The sequence below is a fragment of the Trachurus trachurus genome, assembly GCF_905171665.1.
Source record: "Trachurus trachurus genome assembly, chromosome: 2".
In the NCBI taxonomy this organism is placed as follows: Eukaryota; Metazoa; Chordata; class Actinopteri; order Carangiformes; family Carangidae; genus Trachurus; species Trachurus trachurus.
In genome coordinates, this window is record NC_139914.1 from 6,943,170 (window position 1) to 6,960,146 (window position 16,977).

The 16,977-nt window shown below is 42.8% G+C and overlaps 3 protein-coding genes across 11 annotated transcripts in view; 1 reads left to right on the plus strand and 2 right to left on the minus strand.

Moving 5' to 3' along the window:
- LOC310999877 (peripheral plasma membrane protein CASK-like) overlaps positions 1 to 7,977 on the minus strand; it is a 35,539-nt gene extending 27,562 nt beyond the window's left edge. For all 7 annotated transcript variants that reach the window (XM_083990479.1, XM_083990477.1, XM_083990475.1 and 4 more), the window contains exon 1: positions 7,114 to 7,977. In XM_083990479.1, coding sequence (XP_083846605.1) covers positions 7,114 to 7,178 — 65 coding nt within the window. In that variant the 5' untranslated portion in view covers positions 7,179 to 7,977. The remainder of the gene's footprint in view (positions 1 to 7,113) is intronic.
- A 2,485-nt stretch (positions 7,978 to 10,462) lies between these two features.
- On the plus strand, positions 10,463 to 12,529 carry cenpl (centromere protein L; the record flags this gene model as incomplete). The annotated part of the gene is given in 6 exon segments (XM_083988440.1): positions 10,463 to 10,502; positions 10,505 to 10,535; positions 11,094 to 11,265; positions 11,405 to 11,659; positions 11,785 to 12,363; positions 12,455 to 12,529. Coding segments are annotated over 6 exon segments (1,152 nt in total).
- Positions 12,530 to 13,394: 865 nt separating this feature from the next.
- LOC310997186 (FUN14 domain-containing protein 1) lies at positions 13,395 to 16,904 on the minus strand. Of its 3 annotated transcripts, none has more exons than XM_083986852.1 (5): positions 16,779 to 16,904; positions 16,127 to 16,295; positions 15,870 to 15,945; positions 15,401 to 15,535; positions 13,395 to 14,785 (listed from the first exon to the last, which is right to left on the minus strand). In XM_083986852.1, exons 1-5 carry the CDS (start codon positions 16,801 to 16,803, stop codon positions 14,708 to 14,710), a joined length of 483 nt encoding a protein of 160 aa, XP_083842978.1. In that variant the 5' UTR covers positions 16,804 to 16,904; the 3' UTR covers positions 13,395 to 14,707. The 3 variants fall into 3 exon arrangements, with proteins under 3 accessions (XP_083842978.1, XP_083842979.1, XP_083842980.1); XM_083986853.1 differs by having other exon boundaries at positions 16,127 to 16,292; positions 16,779 to 16,837; XM_083986854.1 differs by having other exon boundaries at positions 15,407 to 15,535; positions 16,779 to 16,818.
- Positions 16,905 to 16,977: the final 73 nt, after the last annotated feature.

A 16,977-nucleotide genomic window follows, 5' to 3' on the forward strand; every position in this document is an offset into this window, starting at 1 on the left:
GACAAAATGTTTTTTGAAAGAAGCACAACACATTGTGACTTTGTTTTCTGCATAAAAACACTGCTGGTGAAAAGGACATGGCAGAGGGCAACTCCAACACTACCAGCTGTAAATTCATCGAGACAATCAGTTTATTCTTTTTCCTGATATAAATGCAGTTTTCCTTTATGTTGAATCATTATCTAAGAGGTCTGTGTGACAATATAGTTTAAAGTGAGGATCAATAAACAGCTAAACCCCTAACACCGTTTATGTGTTGCATGTCAGACCCTCACAAATAACACCTCTAGGAAATGTCTGTGGTCAGTTAAAAAAAAAAAAAAAACACACAAATTATTACAACACTGCTTGGTTGGTTGCATGCCACCGGACTTCTGAGTATTCACACATTCACCCACACAGCAGCAAACCTCACATTACCACACAAGTTAATTCTAAGTAACTCTAGTGGCTAGTATTAGAAAATAATTCTTGCTCATTACGTCAAAGCAACAATCCTGAGATTAAATCGGTTGCAAAGTGGCGGGAAGTCACACTGAAAGCTGAGACATTAGAACACTTTGTATCTCCTGGCCCTGAGTGTTAAAGACACACACACACCCCTGTTGTGTTACAGCTGTCTCTACATCTCCCAAGCCTACAAAAGGCGGATCCGATGCTACTGAAGACAAACACACACACAATACAAACAGACAACACACACACACACACACAACACCACCCAGCTTGCGGCAGCAAAGCGGTGGCTGGTTAACAGGCATTATTTAATTGAAGTGGCAAATGAACCTGTGTGGGACCAACAGTAAAGGTTAGGCCTGTGCTGGAGCTGCAGCTGATCCACTCTCACATCTGCTGTAATGATTAACCCACACAGACGAAGGCAGGACTCCTGTGAGCACGCTGGGGGGGCGAGACAACCGTAAAAACACAACTCCCTCGCCTTCAGAGTCCACAGGAATCCTGCCGATTATCCGACAGCCACGCCGACCTTTGCCCCGCCGGGTTGACGTCCCGGAGCAGCTGTGTTTCTCATTAGAGCAGCTCGGAGGTGTGGGGTGCTGCTTCTGACACCCCCCCGTTCCGACCTGACCACCTCTTCACATCTACGTTTTAGGTCAGGCGCTGGAACCGCAACAATACAGAAGATGCAGGGAGGCTTAGGCCGTCTTGGCACTCATCTAATGTGTGTCAATAAAACCCATTACCACCATTAAGCAATGAGGAGGGGCTGGGTGGACCTGCCAGATTTTATGCATCAACCCCATTTGTAATCTTGGCTGTCAATTTTAGGGAGCTGCATGGAGAATCCATTCACGAATGGGGCCGATTCTACATTAGTTGTGCAAGTGTTACAAGTAAAAGAGGGGCTGTGGCCGCCAGTTAATTTGATAAATTAGAACGCAATTCATTTCATCATCTGGAATAAAAACATTAAAAGCCCATTCAGCCATGTACAGTAGCTATTATAGAGGCATTAAAGGCGCGCAAGTAGGTGTAAAAGAGAGAGAGGGAGAGTGTGAGTCTGTCTGTGTGTGTATGTGTGTGTGCCTGAAAGTGAGGAACCGGAGAGGCCTCATGCCGTACTGACATCACCACAGCTGTGCTGAGTGGGCTCATACAAAACGCCCACACATGGCTCACATCCGACAGCGGCAGTCATCAAACATTAGCCCGGAGTGGCAGTCTCTTTGCAGAGTGCTCCTTGGCTCATTTCAGCTCTGTGCCCCATGTAAATCAAAGACTGGCTGTTACATTAGATTCTTCTACCACTTACATCCACCCTGGTCAGGAATTACATTTCCTGCCAAGTATCAGTTTTTCACATGAGACAGGGACAGGACACATCTGTAGGTGCAGACTCCACATCTCCGGTGCTGCTCTCCTGAGTGCAACCATCTTTGCTTAAAGCAGCATTTCGCTCTTTAGCTGTAGCCAGCAGCCAGCATCATTCACTCAGACTCTCCCACATGGTTGGGGGAGAAACGTTTGTGCAGCTGTGAGAAGGAGGAAAATGATTTTTTACGAGTACATCAGTATTGGTGCTGCTGGATCCTGCCTCTCTTTCTGAGAATTGTATCTTATCTGTTCTTGTCACTCTGCGCATTATCAGTGATGTACACTTACTCAAAATCCTTCTGGCTGTCTGATTCATGCTAAACTCAAGCTCTTAGCAAACCACCCTAGGATGACAAAACATCAATTATGATTAACACAATGAGTTCAGTTGTAAAAGCACAAAATCTAACAACAATTTAATAATTTGCATCCCAAATTTGAAGTTTTTAGAGGCTCCCCAGCTTCAAACACATCTCAGTTTGTGATGGTGTCTATGGATGCACAGAGCTGACAATTGTCTATTAATACATTTTTACACAAGTACAGGCTCAGAAAGGAAAATAAATTAAGTCCATGAAAGCAACTCCAGCTGACTAATTCCCGGATAAGTACTGTTTTGTTTGCCCTACTGCCAGAACTGAGCTCGAGTTCAAAGCTGTTAATTTAACAAGTTCAATAAAGTTCACTGCTGTTCAACCAGAGTGTGTGAATGTCTAAGCAACAATAATCCAGAGCGCTTCCTTATGCAAATTGGGGGAAACAGCCCTTTGAATATTAGTGGGGGAAATTAACATTCGGGTTGCAAACTGAAATTTAGAGCACAGATACCCTCAGGAGGTTGTGAAGCTTTGGCAGAAAACCCTCTCCCGTACACATGTCAGAGGAGAATCAAGGTTTGTTTAAGCCACTGCTGAAAGTTTAAACTTTACACTATCCATTCACAACTATTGATTTGTTGTGTGTGGGCAGCTAAACAGAGCGGAACTGCACATGGAGAGGAAGCTTCTCTGACGAAAGAAAACATTTACGATCGCTATATTGTGTGGATTGGCAAAGTAAAACAAACGATATGCTGTGCAGAGGAACAACCTGGAAAGATTATACAACATTAACACTGCAAAAATGGCCCTCAGTATTCCCCGCTACCAAACAGATGGGGAGATGACATGTTCAATAATGTGATACTTTATTGATCACAGCAGGGATGCGGTGATCTTGCTTCAGGACACCTCAGCCGAGTGGATGCTTGCCAAGCTGGGGGCTTGAACCCTGGGACTTCCAGCTGAACAGTCTCTCTAAATTCATTTGCATACACGAGGGAGCAGGATACTAGATAGCTTCATCTGAAATCCAAAAATATTACTACAGAGAGGAATTTACACCTCTGACGTGATTTCAACAAAGAGTCGACGTGCTAAAGCTTCACAAACATCGCCTCTAACTATGTGAGTCTAATGAGCAGGTTACACGCCATCTCCCACTTCTTGCTCGTCTGTACACATTTGCAGCTCGCCTGTTTCTTGTTCAGTGCGAAATGTAGTAATGTCATAGCTTTGAATTGTAGATTGGACAACTAAAGGAACACAAAGACCCCTTGTCTTCTGTGTAATGATGGTGGGAATTGTATGCTCTTTCCTGCTGACATAACTGATTAGAAATACCACAGTGGTGCTCATCACACTGAATGGTGAAAATTAAATTTTGCATTTCTTGTCCCATGCTTCCTTGAACATCAGTCAAATTGAAGAGGCATCAAGCTAAGCTAATATTAAATATGATTATTGTGTCTTAACTATCATTCTAGTTAAACCTGATTGAAGTGACAACTACAATTTAGCTTCAAGGTGGCAATTTTGACTTCCTGCAGCACAGCAGCTTGTCCAATATTTGCATGCTAATTGTTGCATCTTTTTTGGGTGGAAAAACTATAATCAAACCTCTTTAAATGATAAAACAATCAATGAAAATGAAAGTCTTCAACCCAAGCAATTTAATTATCCATCCCAGAAAAAGCCAGAGGACTTATCACTTCATTGGTTTCAGAGTGAGTCGCACATCCGAATATCCTTGGCTCTAATGAGCACCCCAGGGCTGAAATAAAGAGCACTGTGGCTCCAACAGAGCTGCTCAACAACCTAAGTCCTATTCAAACAGAATCATTACAGACAGAAATGGATTAAATTGCTTCAGTGCTTTGCCAACACTTCAACTAAACTGAAATCTCAAAAACAGGCCTGTGGTTAGTACATTATTTTCACATTAGGTCGTCGTCACGTATTTACAATGTAAACTATCAGGGAGTAATGAGCAGGGTCTGCACAGCCCATGCCTGTTCAATAGCCCGTGTCACCTTTCACTGCAGTTAAAGCAGTCAGAAACTGAATTGACACCTGACCTGTCTGATCTCCTTCTATTGAAATAAGGCTAGTATGACCACAGGGGAGTTGAATGAACATTTACATGCATGAGGTAGAAGACCAGACGTAGTTATGTATCTTTAAAGTAACGCACAGACATATGCAGCTCCTCCTGTTGCCATGCAACTATGAGCCCTGATGAATCACGGGTCGAACATACAAAAAGTCAAAAAATGTTTTTGACTTATCGTGCTTTAGCTCTCTGTTCTGAGACCTCGCAAACTTCTCTGTGCTGCCAGCGTTTCAAAAGCACATCTTCCCGTCGAAAATAATGAGAAGGAGAAGCCAGCACTGGAACGGAACGGATCCCCGTGGACAAGGAGCCTATGTTGGCCGTGTGTGCAGTGCCATAAACACAGTCTAGCTTAAAGGCCTGTTCTATCGCAGAGACCGGTAGCATCTTGAAAAAGCTAATCGAGAAGACACAATGGGGGGAAAAAAAGATGAAAGCAAAGAAAAAAAAACTTTGCACAGAAAGAATGTCATCCAAATGTACTTACTGACCGTATTTCAGTAGAAATCACCCTGAACATGGCTCCCTTTACAATCCAAGATAATTACTGTACAGTCCCCAATGCTGTCAATCCCACCCTGCCAGGCTGCTCCTCTCCAACAAGCCGATCAGGGACAATAATAGACGACTTCTCTGGACAACAATAGAAGACAGAGCTGGGGCCGGGCCGGATAATAGGGTTTATGTACAAGTTTGAAAGGAGCTGTGGTCAGAGGTCAAAGAGAGATACAACAGCACAAAGATCACCCAATAATGCCGGACAAATCACCATGACAGCTCTAAGTTTATATGGCACGAAGCAGAGGACTAAATGATTACCACAAACTTAGGAGTTCTTCTCACCCCCTCTCAATTATAGTATTTTTCAGTTCCAGTGCCCTGAAGTAAAAATATAAAAAAGTAATGAAAGTCTGGGGAGGCCTTTTCCTGACATCATATTGTCAACCTACTTAACCCATTAAATGGACAAATGATCATCCTGCTTCCAGTCCATTTAGTGGAAATCTCACAAAACATACTGCTGCTACCTATGGCTATAAAAAGGGTGTCCCTTTCAATTTTTAATTCATTATCATCATCTGGTTTCTGCTGTCTGCCATGATGTCCGGTACCTACAGTAGTGCTGCTGACAGTGAAACATGAGGTTAAAAACAAAGTGGGAGAGAGCACTGCAGTCAATGTCTGCTGGCATTATTTATACCCTTAGCCTCAGGGCCATCCCATTCCCAACTCCACTTGTCTCCATTGATCTGCCACAGCTTCCCTTACCTCCCATCTGGGTAGAGGAAAAATGACCCCCCCCCCCCCCCCCCCCTTCTTCCTGCAACACATCCCAAGACACCAGGACTCAGCACACTTCATCTATCAACTGCACTTTCACAAAAGAACTAGAAGTGTACGAGGGATTTTCCAGGGTTTTAGTGACATCAATGTGGCAACTCACTTCTTTACTCAAGCTTAAGATCTCCTCTGGTCCAGACTACTGTTCAGTCATGTATCACTCTTCTACTTACCCCCTACCAAACTGTCCCAACACACTCAAGAAGTGTTTGTACAATATTTGTCTGTGACGAGTGACAACTACAGGGAGCATCAGAACATGTGGCTGCAAAGGAAGCATGATATTTACCTCAACAATAATGATACACCATGCAGCCTCCAGACAGGCTTTGCAATTAACACCTGCAGAAAAGGCAACACGGTTGACACAACCGCACAGTTCATAACTGTACAAATCTCAGTTTCTCTGACAGCTATGGTGGATGCAGCAATCACAGCAGTGAAGGCATGGGAACCTTTGACGTGAACTAAAAATGAGGAAACGCGCTTTTATCGCTCAATAGCCGATGGAGCCAAAGAAAATATTTCCACTTTCCCCATATTAACCACCTTTTGTGATTTGTACCGTCAAATAATTGCACCAAATGTTGCCAGTGGCTGCTTGTCTCTGTTACTGGGACTCCAAGGTAGTGGTCCTGGACCAACCATCAATTAGTAACCAAGGCAACAGGAAGTCTCAGGATAAAGAACGGGGCCTGAGGGTCCTAAGAGAGTGTGCCTCTTACCCCTACAACAAACTTAATGGACCCACAGACCTCCAGTGAGTGGAGCTTGCAGGGGGGAGGGGACTGACTGGTAGCCCGGGACTGTGCAGGGTCGGTCAGCCTGTCTGCCTGCCTCACTTCCAGGGGGGGTGATGGAGCCATGTCTGACCACACAGAAGTAACATGCATACTGAGGAAATACACAGTTTACATTATAACCTCGGCATCTCATGCTTTAAATCCTCCTTTTGCTAGCCTCCTGATTTACATGAAAACATAACAACTTAACTATTGCATTCAAAAAAACACAAGGTGCAGGTGTGGCGACTCTCAAATAGGAGGATTAGAAGAAGTAAAATCCTGTCTGCAGACTATTGCAGATGTGCAGCCACATGGTGTCCTGTGTTTAAAAACCCAGATTGACAGTCAGCTTATCATGACAACATATTTCTTCACCACCTGCAATAAATGGCAACTGACATTTTGCAGGAATTTACAGTTTCTCAATTCCACAATAGCCTAGAATCACATGTCTGATAAACACTTATACTTTCCTGCATGGAAGTCACGTGTATTAGGAAAGCATATTTTTGCTATAAAAAAATACCCATGTTCACATAAATTGCAATGCACACAACTTTTCCACTGAAAACCCTGCAGGCCTGCACACAAGAGCAGCACCCAGACAATTCCAGTATGGCCCCTGTAGCAGTGCTGTCAGGGCCAAAGAATTAAAAATAAATAAATAAACACAAACACCCACAAATGCTCAAAACAAACAAACAAGGGAAAGGGCACTTACTTCCCAATCACCTCACACAGCTCATAGACATCCTCGAACAGCACGTCGTCGTCCGCCATGGTCATTCAGGTAAACGAGGATGCTCTCCTCGAGATATCCCACCCACACGGGTTTATGGAGAAATAGATAATAACGTGTTTTCTTGTTTGGATGTTGCTCCTAATGTGCCAGACTGTACACCTCTGGCAGTGTACACCCCCTTAATGTCAGTGTCAGGAAAAACAGTGGCCACTCTAGGTGTCCAAGTTAGCCAGCTAGCCACATTAGCTGGCGTCCAAGGCTGTCACTCCGCGGCCCCACCTTCTCCTGAGCTGCTCCCCCGGTAGGTAGGCTGGCTAGCCAGCGAGCTAGCTAGTTAGTAACCATAGACCAGACCCCAGGGCGTGGAGATTTCCTCGCTCGTTTGCAGAAAAACACTCCCTTTTGCATGCCTCGGCTTTGTATCTTGCTGCAGGATACGGCCGCTCTCCCTCAGCAGCATCCGACAGACACTTCCCGCACCGACCAAGATGCTCTCCGTCCTCACCGCAAGCTAACGGGGCTCTGGAAAATGGTTAGCTAGCTGGGCTAATGCGAGCTAGCTGTCGATGAAATAACGGGTTGGCTCGCACCGTTATTGCGCTGAGCACACCCAGTGTATTACCGATGGCTTATCCCACCGAAAACGTTATGTGACCGGGCTGCAATATGCTTCAGCTTCCCGAGCCCAAATTAAAAACCGTCACGTTCATGTCGACGACTGCTCCGCTGCACACACTTGTCTGTGCTGGTGGATATTACAGTATATCGTATTCCAACACAGTCCAGCCTTCGTCCACCGTTATTCCCGTTCCCGTGCTGGTTCAGATGCTGGCTGGCTTTGACTGGCTGTTCCTCCGACTTCCAGAAATGCCAGGCCCCTCCCTCTACTGTCCAGGAAACTGGTCCAACCAGAGCCAAAATGGTCCCGGAGAGTGGGCCCACATCCAGGTTCGCATTCCAGCGTCGCCGGAGCCAATATGGCGACCGATAGGGGTCCGATTTACGTGCAGTTTCCTAATCTCCTCCAACGGTCGCATCCAGTGTATCCCGCGCAAGCGTCGACCATCCAAACCCCATCACTGACGTCAGCCTTTCCTCTCCTTATCTCCATCCTTTTAACATGCATTCCTCTCTAGATGATCTCCCCTGTCAGTAAGAACTTATTTCCCGTGCATTGACTGCCAGCTATAGGATTGTATGGGTGAATTTCATATACAGAAAATGAAAAGGGAGGGTTGCAATTTTAGTGATTCCCAAATTCCCAGGGGTCATTTGGGAGGTTCCTCAAAATGAGGGGCAGCTTAGTGTCTATATGATTTTATCATATTTACGCTGACAAATGGTTTATTATGAGGCTCTGCTCCAAACACTGGAAATTCGCACGAGTATCTAGCAAATCTAAAGCCCTTCCCTCTTGTGGGTAACATTTTTGCAAAAGGCTCTGGAGAGCATGTTAGAAGGGATTAGTGTGCACTAATGTTGGGATTAAGTTTATTTACTTTTATGTAATCTATCTGCAGGTGCAGGTGGCAGGTGCAGGGACGCAGGTGGAATTTCCTCAGGTGTGGGAGGATAAACTCTGAGATGTGTTGGTGATGCCCCCTAGAGGTGATGAAAGGACTCATATAACCCCCTCCACACACACACACACACACACTGCTCCATTTTGAGCATCTTCTAATGCAGTTTAGTAGGTACATTTCTGATTTTTTTAAAATCAAACTTATAGCAGCAAAGTCATAATATAATATTATAATAGAAGAATGGTCTTACTTCATTAATTTTACCCTCTTTGTTGAAAATAATGCCTCATTTTCTGTATGCAGTGCTCCACAGAGTTCAAAAATTCAAAGAATATAGAATAAACACTTAGTGTAATTACATTTGTCTGTTTATTTTTGGGAACTCAACTCAACAAACATTTACTCTCAAATACTATTAAAAAAAACAAATAAATAAAAACTATGTCCCAAATGTGTTTCTTGAGTTAAGTTTTTAAGTTCTCAAGTTAATTAAAACTTATAATAATATTGACCTCTTAGTGTATGAAGTCCTTTAATATCTCACATTAAACAAACCACAATTGAATCTATTTATCCCATTGCAGTGGGATTTTTTTTTTTACTATAACTAACAAAGAGGAAAGTTTTAACTAAGAGATAAAGACCCTAAACCAATAGATGTTCTCAAGCTGAAAGTTAAACTCATCCATGCAGACCTTTGGTGCCACTAGAGGGCGCTATTCTCTGATGGCACCCACTGCAGTTTCCATGGCGCTGCATCCCTTCTGCTCACACATCATCTGCGAGCTTCCCCCATTGGCTGAAGCCCACCAGCAGCTCCCAATAATGTGATTGGCTGTTGATGTGGTCATCATATTATATATATGGCAGTGTGTGTGCTATTGAACAGCCCTCCATTCAATACAAAGATACTTCCAAACATAAAAACATATGCACACAAGCTTACACAACTATGTGGTAAAGGCAAAAAGGAAGGCTGGAGAGAATGACTATGCAGGACAGTAAATAAGGTGTTGGTGGTAAAATGAGAGAAAGAAAGGAAGAAAAACAGAAAGTAGGGAGACACCTTACATGGGTAGGAAAAAAAGGAAAGGAGCACAGTTTCCATGGTAACAGGGAGGGGGACTGGTGGTTGAATGTGAAACTGGCAGCTCAGAGAACATGCGCACACACACCAACACAAACACACACCCTTCTTTTTGTCACGCAGGAGAACGTGACACTGACTTGATCAATTCCCTGGAGACACAACTTTAACAACACAACACTACACACTTAACTGAGTTCCCATAATGTGGATAGGCTACAGTAATACAAGAACACACACCACACACACACACACACACACACACACACAATCTCTCACACACATGCACTTTTCTTCTTCTTCTTCTTCTTCTTTTTTTTTTATTTTTTTTTTTACCATAAATCTCAAACTTTTAATCCCTTCCTTCATTTCTTCTAGAGTTGGTTTAGCCCTTTTCATCTTTTTGCTGTTATTGCAGCTCAAGAGCAGAAACAGAGGCTCAAAGAAAAAAAGGTTTGGACTCATTCACAAATAGAATTCAACCATGCTGAAATGTCTTCTCTGTTCGGTGAACATTGTAGTAAATTGATAATAAAATAAAAAAATATATATATAATAAACTGTGCATATTCATTTTCATGTTTCTTTTTCATAAATTATCTATGATGAAGACCTTTCGTAGTTGTTTTACTGTAAATATTTTGGAGGGGGGGGGGCAACAAAAAGCCCACTTCCTGTTTGGATTGCTGTGATTGGCTAATCCCAACCGCGCTGAATCATGGGAAAGCGCGATGTTCAAATTTGTTTCCGGTTTCATTCGATAAACTCGACATGGAGCGACCTCATAACAGGTAAAAAACCTATGCATGTCGTACGAAAACACCATGTTTTTTACACTTTTCTTGCCGGCGGAACGGAAAAAATAGCATTTTATCGCAAACAGAGTATTACGGCTCTTCTAGCCCCGATACCTCCGGTCGCTATCGTCCGTAGAAAGAGGCTGCTTCACCCAATAGCATTCCGTACTCGTGTACACCCATAAGAGTGCTGCACCAAAAATAAATTTAACAATTTGTAGTGTTTATGCCGTCAGAGAAAACGCTTTGTCGAATTTCTCTCACATTTTTATAATGCAAAACACAAAAGAATTGCACTTAAGTATATCCAGACAGTGGTTTCTCTTTGTTATGTTATTGACTAAATATAAGAATTGAGGAGCCTGTTAGCTAAATTTGCATTGCTGTGTATTTATTGTTGGTTTTAAATAAAGAGTGATTCACTTAATGTTATTTAGGCTACTGTTTGTACCACAGTTTATCTGCAAGTTATATGAAAAGCGATGTAATGATTATATTACTAACTATTACAGAGGAAACTAATGTGATAGTGATCTTTGTGTGATTTTACAGTGTGGTGAGGACTCCCCACGGCGATGTTGTGGTTCAGAGAAGGAGCAGGAGCAAGAGCTACCGGCAGTCATACCGCAGCTGCTTGGGCGCTGCTTCGCGGCTCATAACCTCCGGATTGACAGCTCGAAGGCTCAACACCAGCCGAAAAGCTCCAAAGTCACACGACATCACTGTGAGTCAGCCCAAGCCATCGCTCTCCCTGTTTTCTATCTTTTCCTATTCTATTTAACATAATCAATAGATGTGTGTTCACTTCTGCAGAGAGAAACAGACACAGTACGGTCATCTTCTCTATTTTTCCCCTGCCACAGGAGAAAGTCAGTCCAGAGCATCTATCCATACTTCTGAAAGCAGAGTGGAAGTTGTGTTACGTCACTCCTCTGCATCAGTTCAGACACACACAGCTGAGGAACTACTCCAGGCAGCTCTCTGCGTTCATCGCTGCAGAGAAGCAGCAAGGCTTGGCGGTGGAGGTGGAGGGATCACAAAGCAATTTCAGAGTGTCCTTCTCTGTGGTGCAGGGGATGACAGAGACACAGGATGATGCCGAGACCATTCTCATACAGGTAAGCTGAGGATTTTATCGGAGCAGGAAGTTTTCAAGCTACATCTCACATCTCGAGTGTCCTCTCTGTTTTCTGTGTGAGACTAAAGCTGCATATTGCTGATTCTGCTCCCTTTCCCACCACAGATCCATTCGAAGGCTTTTTTCGCCAAGCAGGATGAACCCCAGAAGTCAGTATGGAGCGGGTGGCTGACCTGCATCAACGGCAACCCTGATTACCTGCATTCGCTTTCAAAAGACTTCATCTCCTTACCACTGTTTGGCAGCAGTGGGCCCGAAGTGCTCACTACTTTGGTGAAATCCTGGTTCCAGCAGATGTTTGACTGCTGCTTCGGGCCCCTGGAAATCAACCACACCAGCCTCCAGTGGCTTCTGGCGTTATGGACTAACTGCCACGCCGAATCCAACATCCGCCACCTCAAGATGGTTTGGAATCTTCCGGTTGTGCCGCCTCTGCAGATCACCTACACAGTTAACCCCCAAGACGCCTGGGAGCTGTGGAGCAGCTTGACAAAGGATGCACAGGAGAAGAACGAGGGAGGGGAGGGGAGCGAGGAGGAGAGCATTGACATTGAGGAGGTTTCGAGGTTCACGCAAGGACTGAAGAGCCACTTCTACAGACATTTCAGACTGGATCTGTCAGCAGGATGTCTGAGCGAGGTCTCCACAGCGCTGGGTTCAGCCAAGTTCAGCGGCAAGATCAAGGTACAATCTGACAGAAATGTTTTTTCATTTTGTCTATTAGACACAAGGACAAGTGGTTGCTGTACTAATATCTTTTCCTTTTTTTTTTCAGATCTCCAGCAGCAGATACATGATCACCACCCTGACACTACTGACTGAGTGTGCCCTCCTCAAAATGCCCATCTAAAGAATTAAGACTTTTAACTAACAGGACATACAATATTGAAAAAGCAGCATTCGTTTAACAACAGTTACTGCCTGGAAAGACTGGACACTGAGCTTTTATTACAGGACTTTTTCATGTTTTAAGTTTTTTTGAACACCTGCATGTTAATATTCTGGTTATATTTTCCTTTCATTTTCAGCACCTTAATTGCAAACAAAAGCAGATAATCTTGTGGATTTACTATCATTGCGCATTTAGGAAAAAGTCCTTGTGTACAGAGTTCACCATGTTGTCCAATTTTTCTGCTTAGGTTCTGCAATTTCTTGTATATACTACATTGTACGTATTTATGTAAAGTTGTTTTAGTTTTTTTCATAAATGTGACATTTATAGTTGTAAATAAAAGTTAAACAAAAAGGAAGGAGAGTGGTGATTGACAGTCAGACTCTTGGCATTACAAGCCTTAAGACCTCTTGAGTCCTTACACAAGCTCTATTAATTCTCTATCAACACATTTACACCACTGAAAATATGAGAGATAGACCGACAGTGGTCATCACTGTATTAAATCTCCATATTTACTGGTCTTTGTGACACATTTGTGATGGGCTGTTATTGTGTTTGCAGTTTTGCCTTCTGAATTCATTAAACAATTATCGCTTTTCTATTACATAACTAATTTGTTCCACCTCTGCATGAATTTCTCTTTTCACACTATTCATTTCAGAAAGCTTATCTGATCAGGCAAAATTGTGCAATCTCCCACCCTGCTGCATTATATATAAATACAAAAGACGTGAAGCAACATATAACTCCCACCATTTTCATCATTTCAGACAAATATGTTGAGTCTTTTTTTTATTGTTACTCAAAATGAAATCAGGCAACTTAATCTCAAAAGAAACACGTAACAAAATTCATACAGCTCAAGTAAAATTATAAAATGACATTAAATAGAAACAATGAGGGAATGAGTGTACAAAATACCAGTTGGAGACACGACAAGCTCTTCAAAACAAAACTTTACACATTAACATTACTGTATATTGCACTGGAAGAAAAAGGCAATAGACAGAATAAGCAACTTGTGATCAACGTAACCCGTCTCCTCGTGTGGAAATCCTATCTGGATAATTAACGCAATTTTGTACAACTTGGCAGCGGCGCTGTTATGTTATTGCTACACTGACACTACTAAATGCACGACAACAATAGCGAGCGCGTAGGAGTGACAATCGCTGCTCCATTATGCTCCTTAATGACAGGACTGGTGTGTCTTTTGGTGTCTAGCTTGTGACGGTGGTAATTAGGGTACAACAGATGCTCAGCCTGTCATTAAGTGGGCACTGTGGAGCTAAGGATTATGGGAATATACAAGCTGTATTGAATGCTCTTTCCAGTCAGTTTTAAGTAGAGCATTCACAGATTTAATATTATGTAGTGTTGGACGCATGTGATATGTGTTGTATGTCAGTAGGAACGCCTGCTCAGGGTGGGAAAAATACCTTTAGTTTAAACCCCCAGCCAGTGTGCAAAAACTTTAAAAACAGCATTGTGTTTGCTTAAATGGCACATAAACTCGCCAAACTTCACAGCTACATAAAAATACCTCAAAGCACTAGACTGGGGGATGGTGTTAACTTCCCACTCTGCTGCCTTCCATACTGTTTATATAATATTTACTCTTGTGCGGGTATTTACAGCTCGGAAAAGGGGTTAGCTTTATATTTACAATGGCACCCGCACTTGCCAACTTTTAACTGTACGAGATCAGCATCCGCCAGGCAAATAGATGAGGGGAAGGACAATTGAGATGCATCTGTGCTATAGTCTGTGGCAGCTTGACATATTTAGCAGTCTGGCAAAGAGCCATGATGGGCCCCACAGAAGACAGTCTTCACAGTACAATCCAAGCTCTCAACTGATCCCCTCATCCACACTTCATAATGTGTACACAACCAATCAACATCCCCTCACCCCAAGGGAAATAATAAGCTAGGATTGATTTTAAAGTAGAACACAGTTAATATCACTGTCACAACAGATCATGCTTTAAGGTTCAACATAATCCCAGTGTTCAATTCATTTAAAGATAAATCAATGCACACATGGGGCTGAGAGGTAAACAATGGAGATAAAAGTGACCTATGTGGTAATGTGATTCACAGTAAGAGGAGACCGCAGAGTGTGCAACACCTTTTAGGAGGCCAGACCCAGGAAGAAGCCACCAACGAATCCGCTGGACAGGACGATGTTCCTTTTTATGAAGTCTGAGGCCTGTGTGAAAGGAGAGAGGAAAGATGGAAAATGAGACGAGCGGATCTTTAAATTGACAGACAGATCAATGAGGAAGTAGTGGTTGAGTGATGCTGAAGAAATAACCAGGAAATAGTTGAGATCAAAGGAAATTTTAAAGGGAAATAATGCATATTAAAACCATCAATTGACTCTTATCTAATGATTTTCTACACTAAAGACAGATAGAATCCATACTGCTATCAAGATATAGCTTCTTCCCCTCCCTCTCAAACCTGCTGTGTCGCAGCTAGTGAGTGTAGTGTGCCTGACAGCACACTAGAGGGCATTGCTACTTTGCAGTTAAAGGAACCCGATCAACACCACCACAATAGCTGTGGCTCAGGAGGTAGAAAGAAAACACAAATTTAAAGGCTGCAAGTCAAAATGACTGGACATTAAGTGATATGAGTGGTCAGTAAGACAATAAAAACACTACGTAAGTCAATTTACAACCAGGATATAAGATGTATGATTGTATGGTTTGGGGCTACGTGCATTTTTGTAGTTAACAAACAGACATATTGGATTTAGTTTTACCAACCGTTGATTAAAAAGCAAAAGCGTGAAAGAAAGAGCAAGCTTTGTCACAGGTACCTTTACCTCCTCAATGAATGTGTTTATTTCAGGGGCTGCTTTATTTGCTTTCTTCTTCAAGTGTTTCTTTGCTTTGTTCACGTCCTTCTCAACCTTCTTCCAGTCCACCTGCACGTAGCCACTGTGATTGGCGATCTGCAGAAAAAGACTTGTGTTAAGAACTAATTCTGCACAGATAGTTAACATGTACTCAATGCGTTATTGTGTACTGCATTTGCATTTGGTTTTACAACCCAGTTTTTGTCTTTTTTATTGAGACCCTTTACACCTGTCTGAAAAACGAATTCTTTTGATGTAGTAATAATGAATACAGCAAGTATGTTTCATTAACACACAGATGTTTCTGTCCTTGAAGCAGAACCTTAAGAAGTCTTCTTGCAGTAATGACTGGTGGTTTGTTCCAGGTAAAATCATATGGATTGACACTGATGTAAGGAATACTTAATAACTGAAGTTATAGTGCTCTTGCCTGTAAGAGAAGGAACCCTCCACCAACAGCAGTTGCAGCGATCTTCCCCACTCTCTGGAAGAGGTAACCAGCACACCTGTATGTGTTGAGAAGAAGGGATTATTATCACTTCATTACACATCATGTGCACTCACTCATGTTTTGGCCTTGTCAGCAGTGTATCTTGTATTTTAACACAGTCCAGTTGTGTTCATGTTCATTTGACAGAATCCTGCATTGTGGTATCAATTGATCTAGAAGTGACCCCCAGGTCTTACCATCCAGTCACCCCTCCCATCATGAGCTGAGTTGCCACGGAATACTTCTCAGCGATCGGGCCAGAGTTGCTCCCAAACACCCTGCTCCACCACTGGTGCCTCCGGGCATACTCTGTCAGGTCCACGACCTCATACACCTCATCTTCACTCTCTGGGTCGTCCTGACCTGCTATGAGGAGGATGCAAAGTTAACAAAGACAATACTACATATAAATATTAACCAGCCCCTTAGATATGCAGAATGAGGACTGTTTAAATATGCTAATGAGTAATAAAACGCGCGTTTATTCACCTTGTCTACATTATAGATGGAGTATCACAAATGACTTACTGACAGCGCCATGCATTTGACTGATCAAAGCTGCAAATGTAATAATGAACCTTGAAATGTGTAAGGGCAATGGAGCTATAGCAGGCTCTGAAGGCTACTCGATTATTCAATGTAAATGGCAGGGAAAGCTAATATTAGCTGGCTAGCGTCAAATGGCCACCAATACAATATCGAACACATAAATAGGTCTTTTTCAGACAGTGAAACGCCACGAGATGAAGGCCATATCGCAAAATGTCCATCTCCTATGGAAAATGTTAGAAACTCCGGTTTTAATTAGGGCTACATCGCCTTTATTTTCAAACAAGCACAATCACTAACCTTCCCTGTGGTCCACCGTCGCCATTTTGGAGAAACTACTTATGTCACCAGGATGTTGACAATACTAAGCCCCGCCTACTTTATGATGCATTGCCACGTCAGTTAATATGCTTTGATATCGCTTGATTAGATTGAGCAATTTTGCAACTTTGTCGCTAAAATGCTGCAACTTTTTCCCATACGAGCAAGTTATAATAGA

Bases quoted from the DNA above. Each gene is read 5' to 3' on its own strand.
- LOC310997186 (XM_083986852.1), bottom strand. From the start codon at position 16,803: ATGGCGACGGTGGACCACAGGGAAG. The intron at 15,946-16,126 runs GTAAGACCTGGG...CAACACATACAG, and splicing joins ATGGGAGGGGTGACTGGATG to GTGTGCTGGTTACCTCTTCC. The intron at 14,786-15,400 runs GTACCTGTGACA...CCTTTCACACAG, and splicing joins CATTCATTGAGGAGGTAAAG to GCCTCAGACTTCATAAAAAG.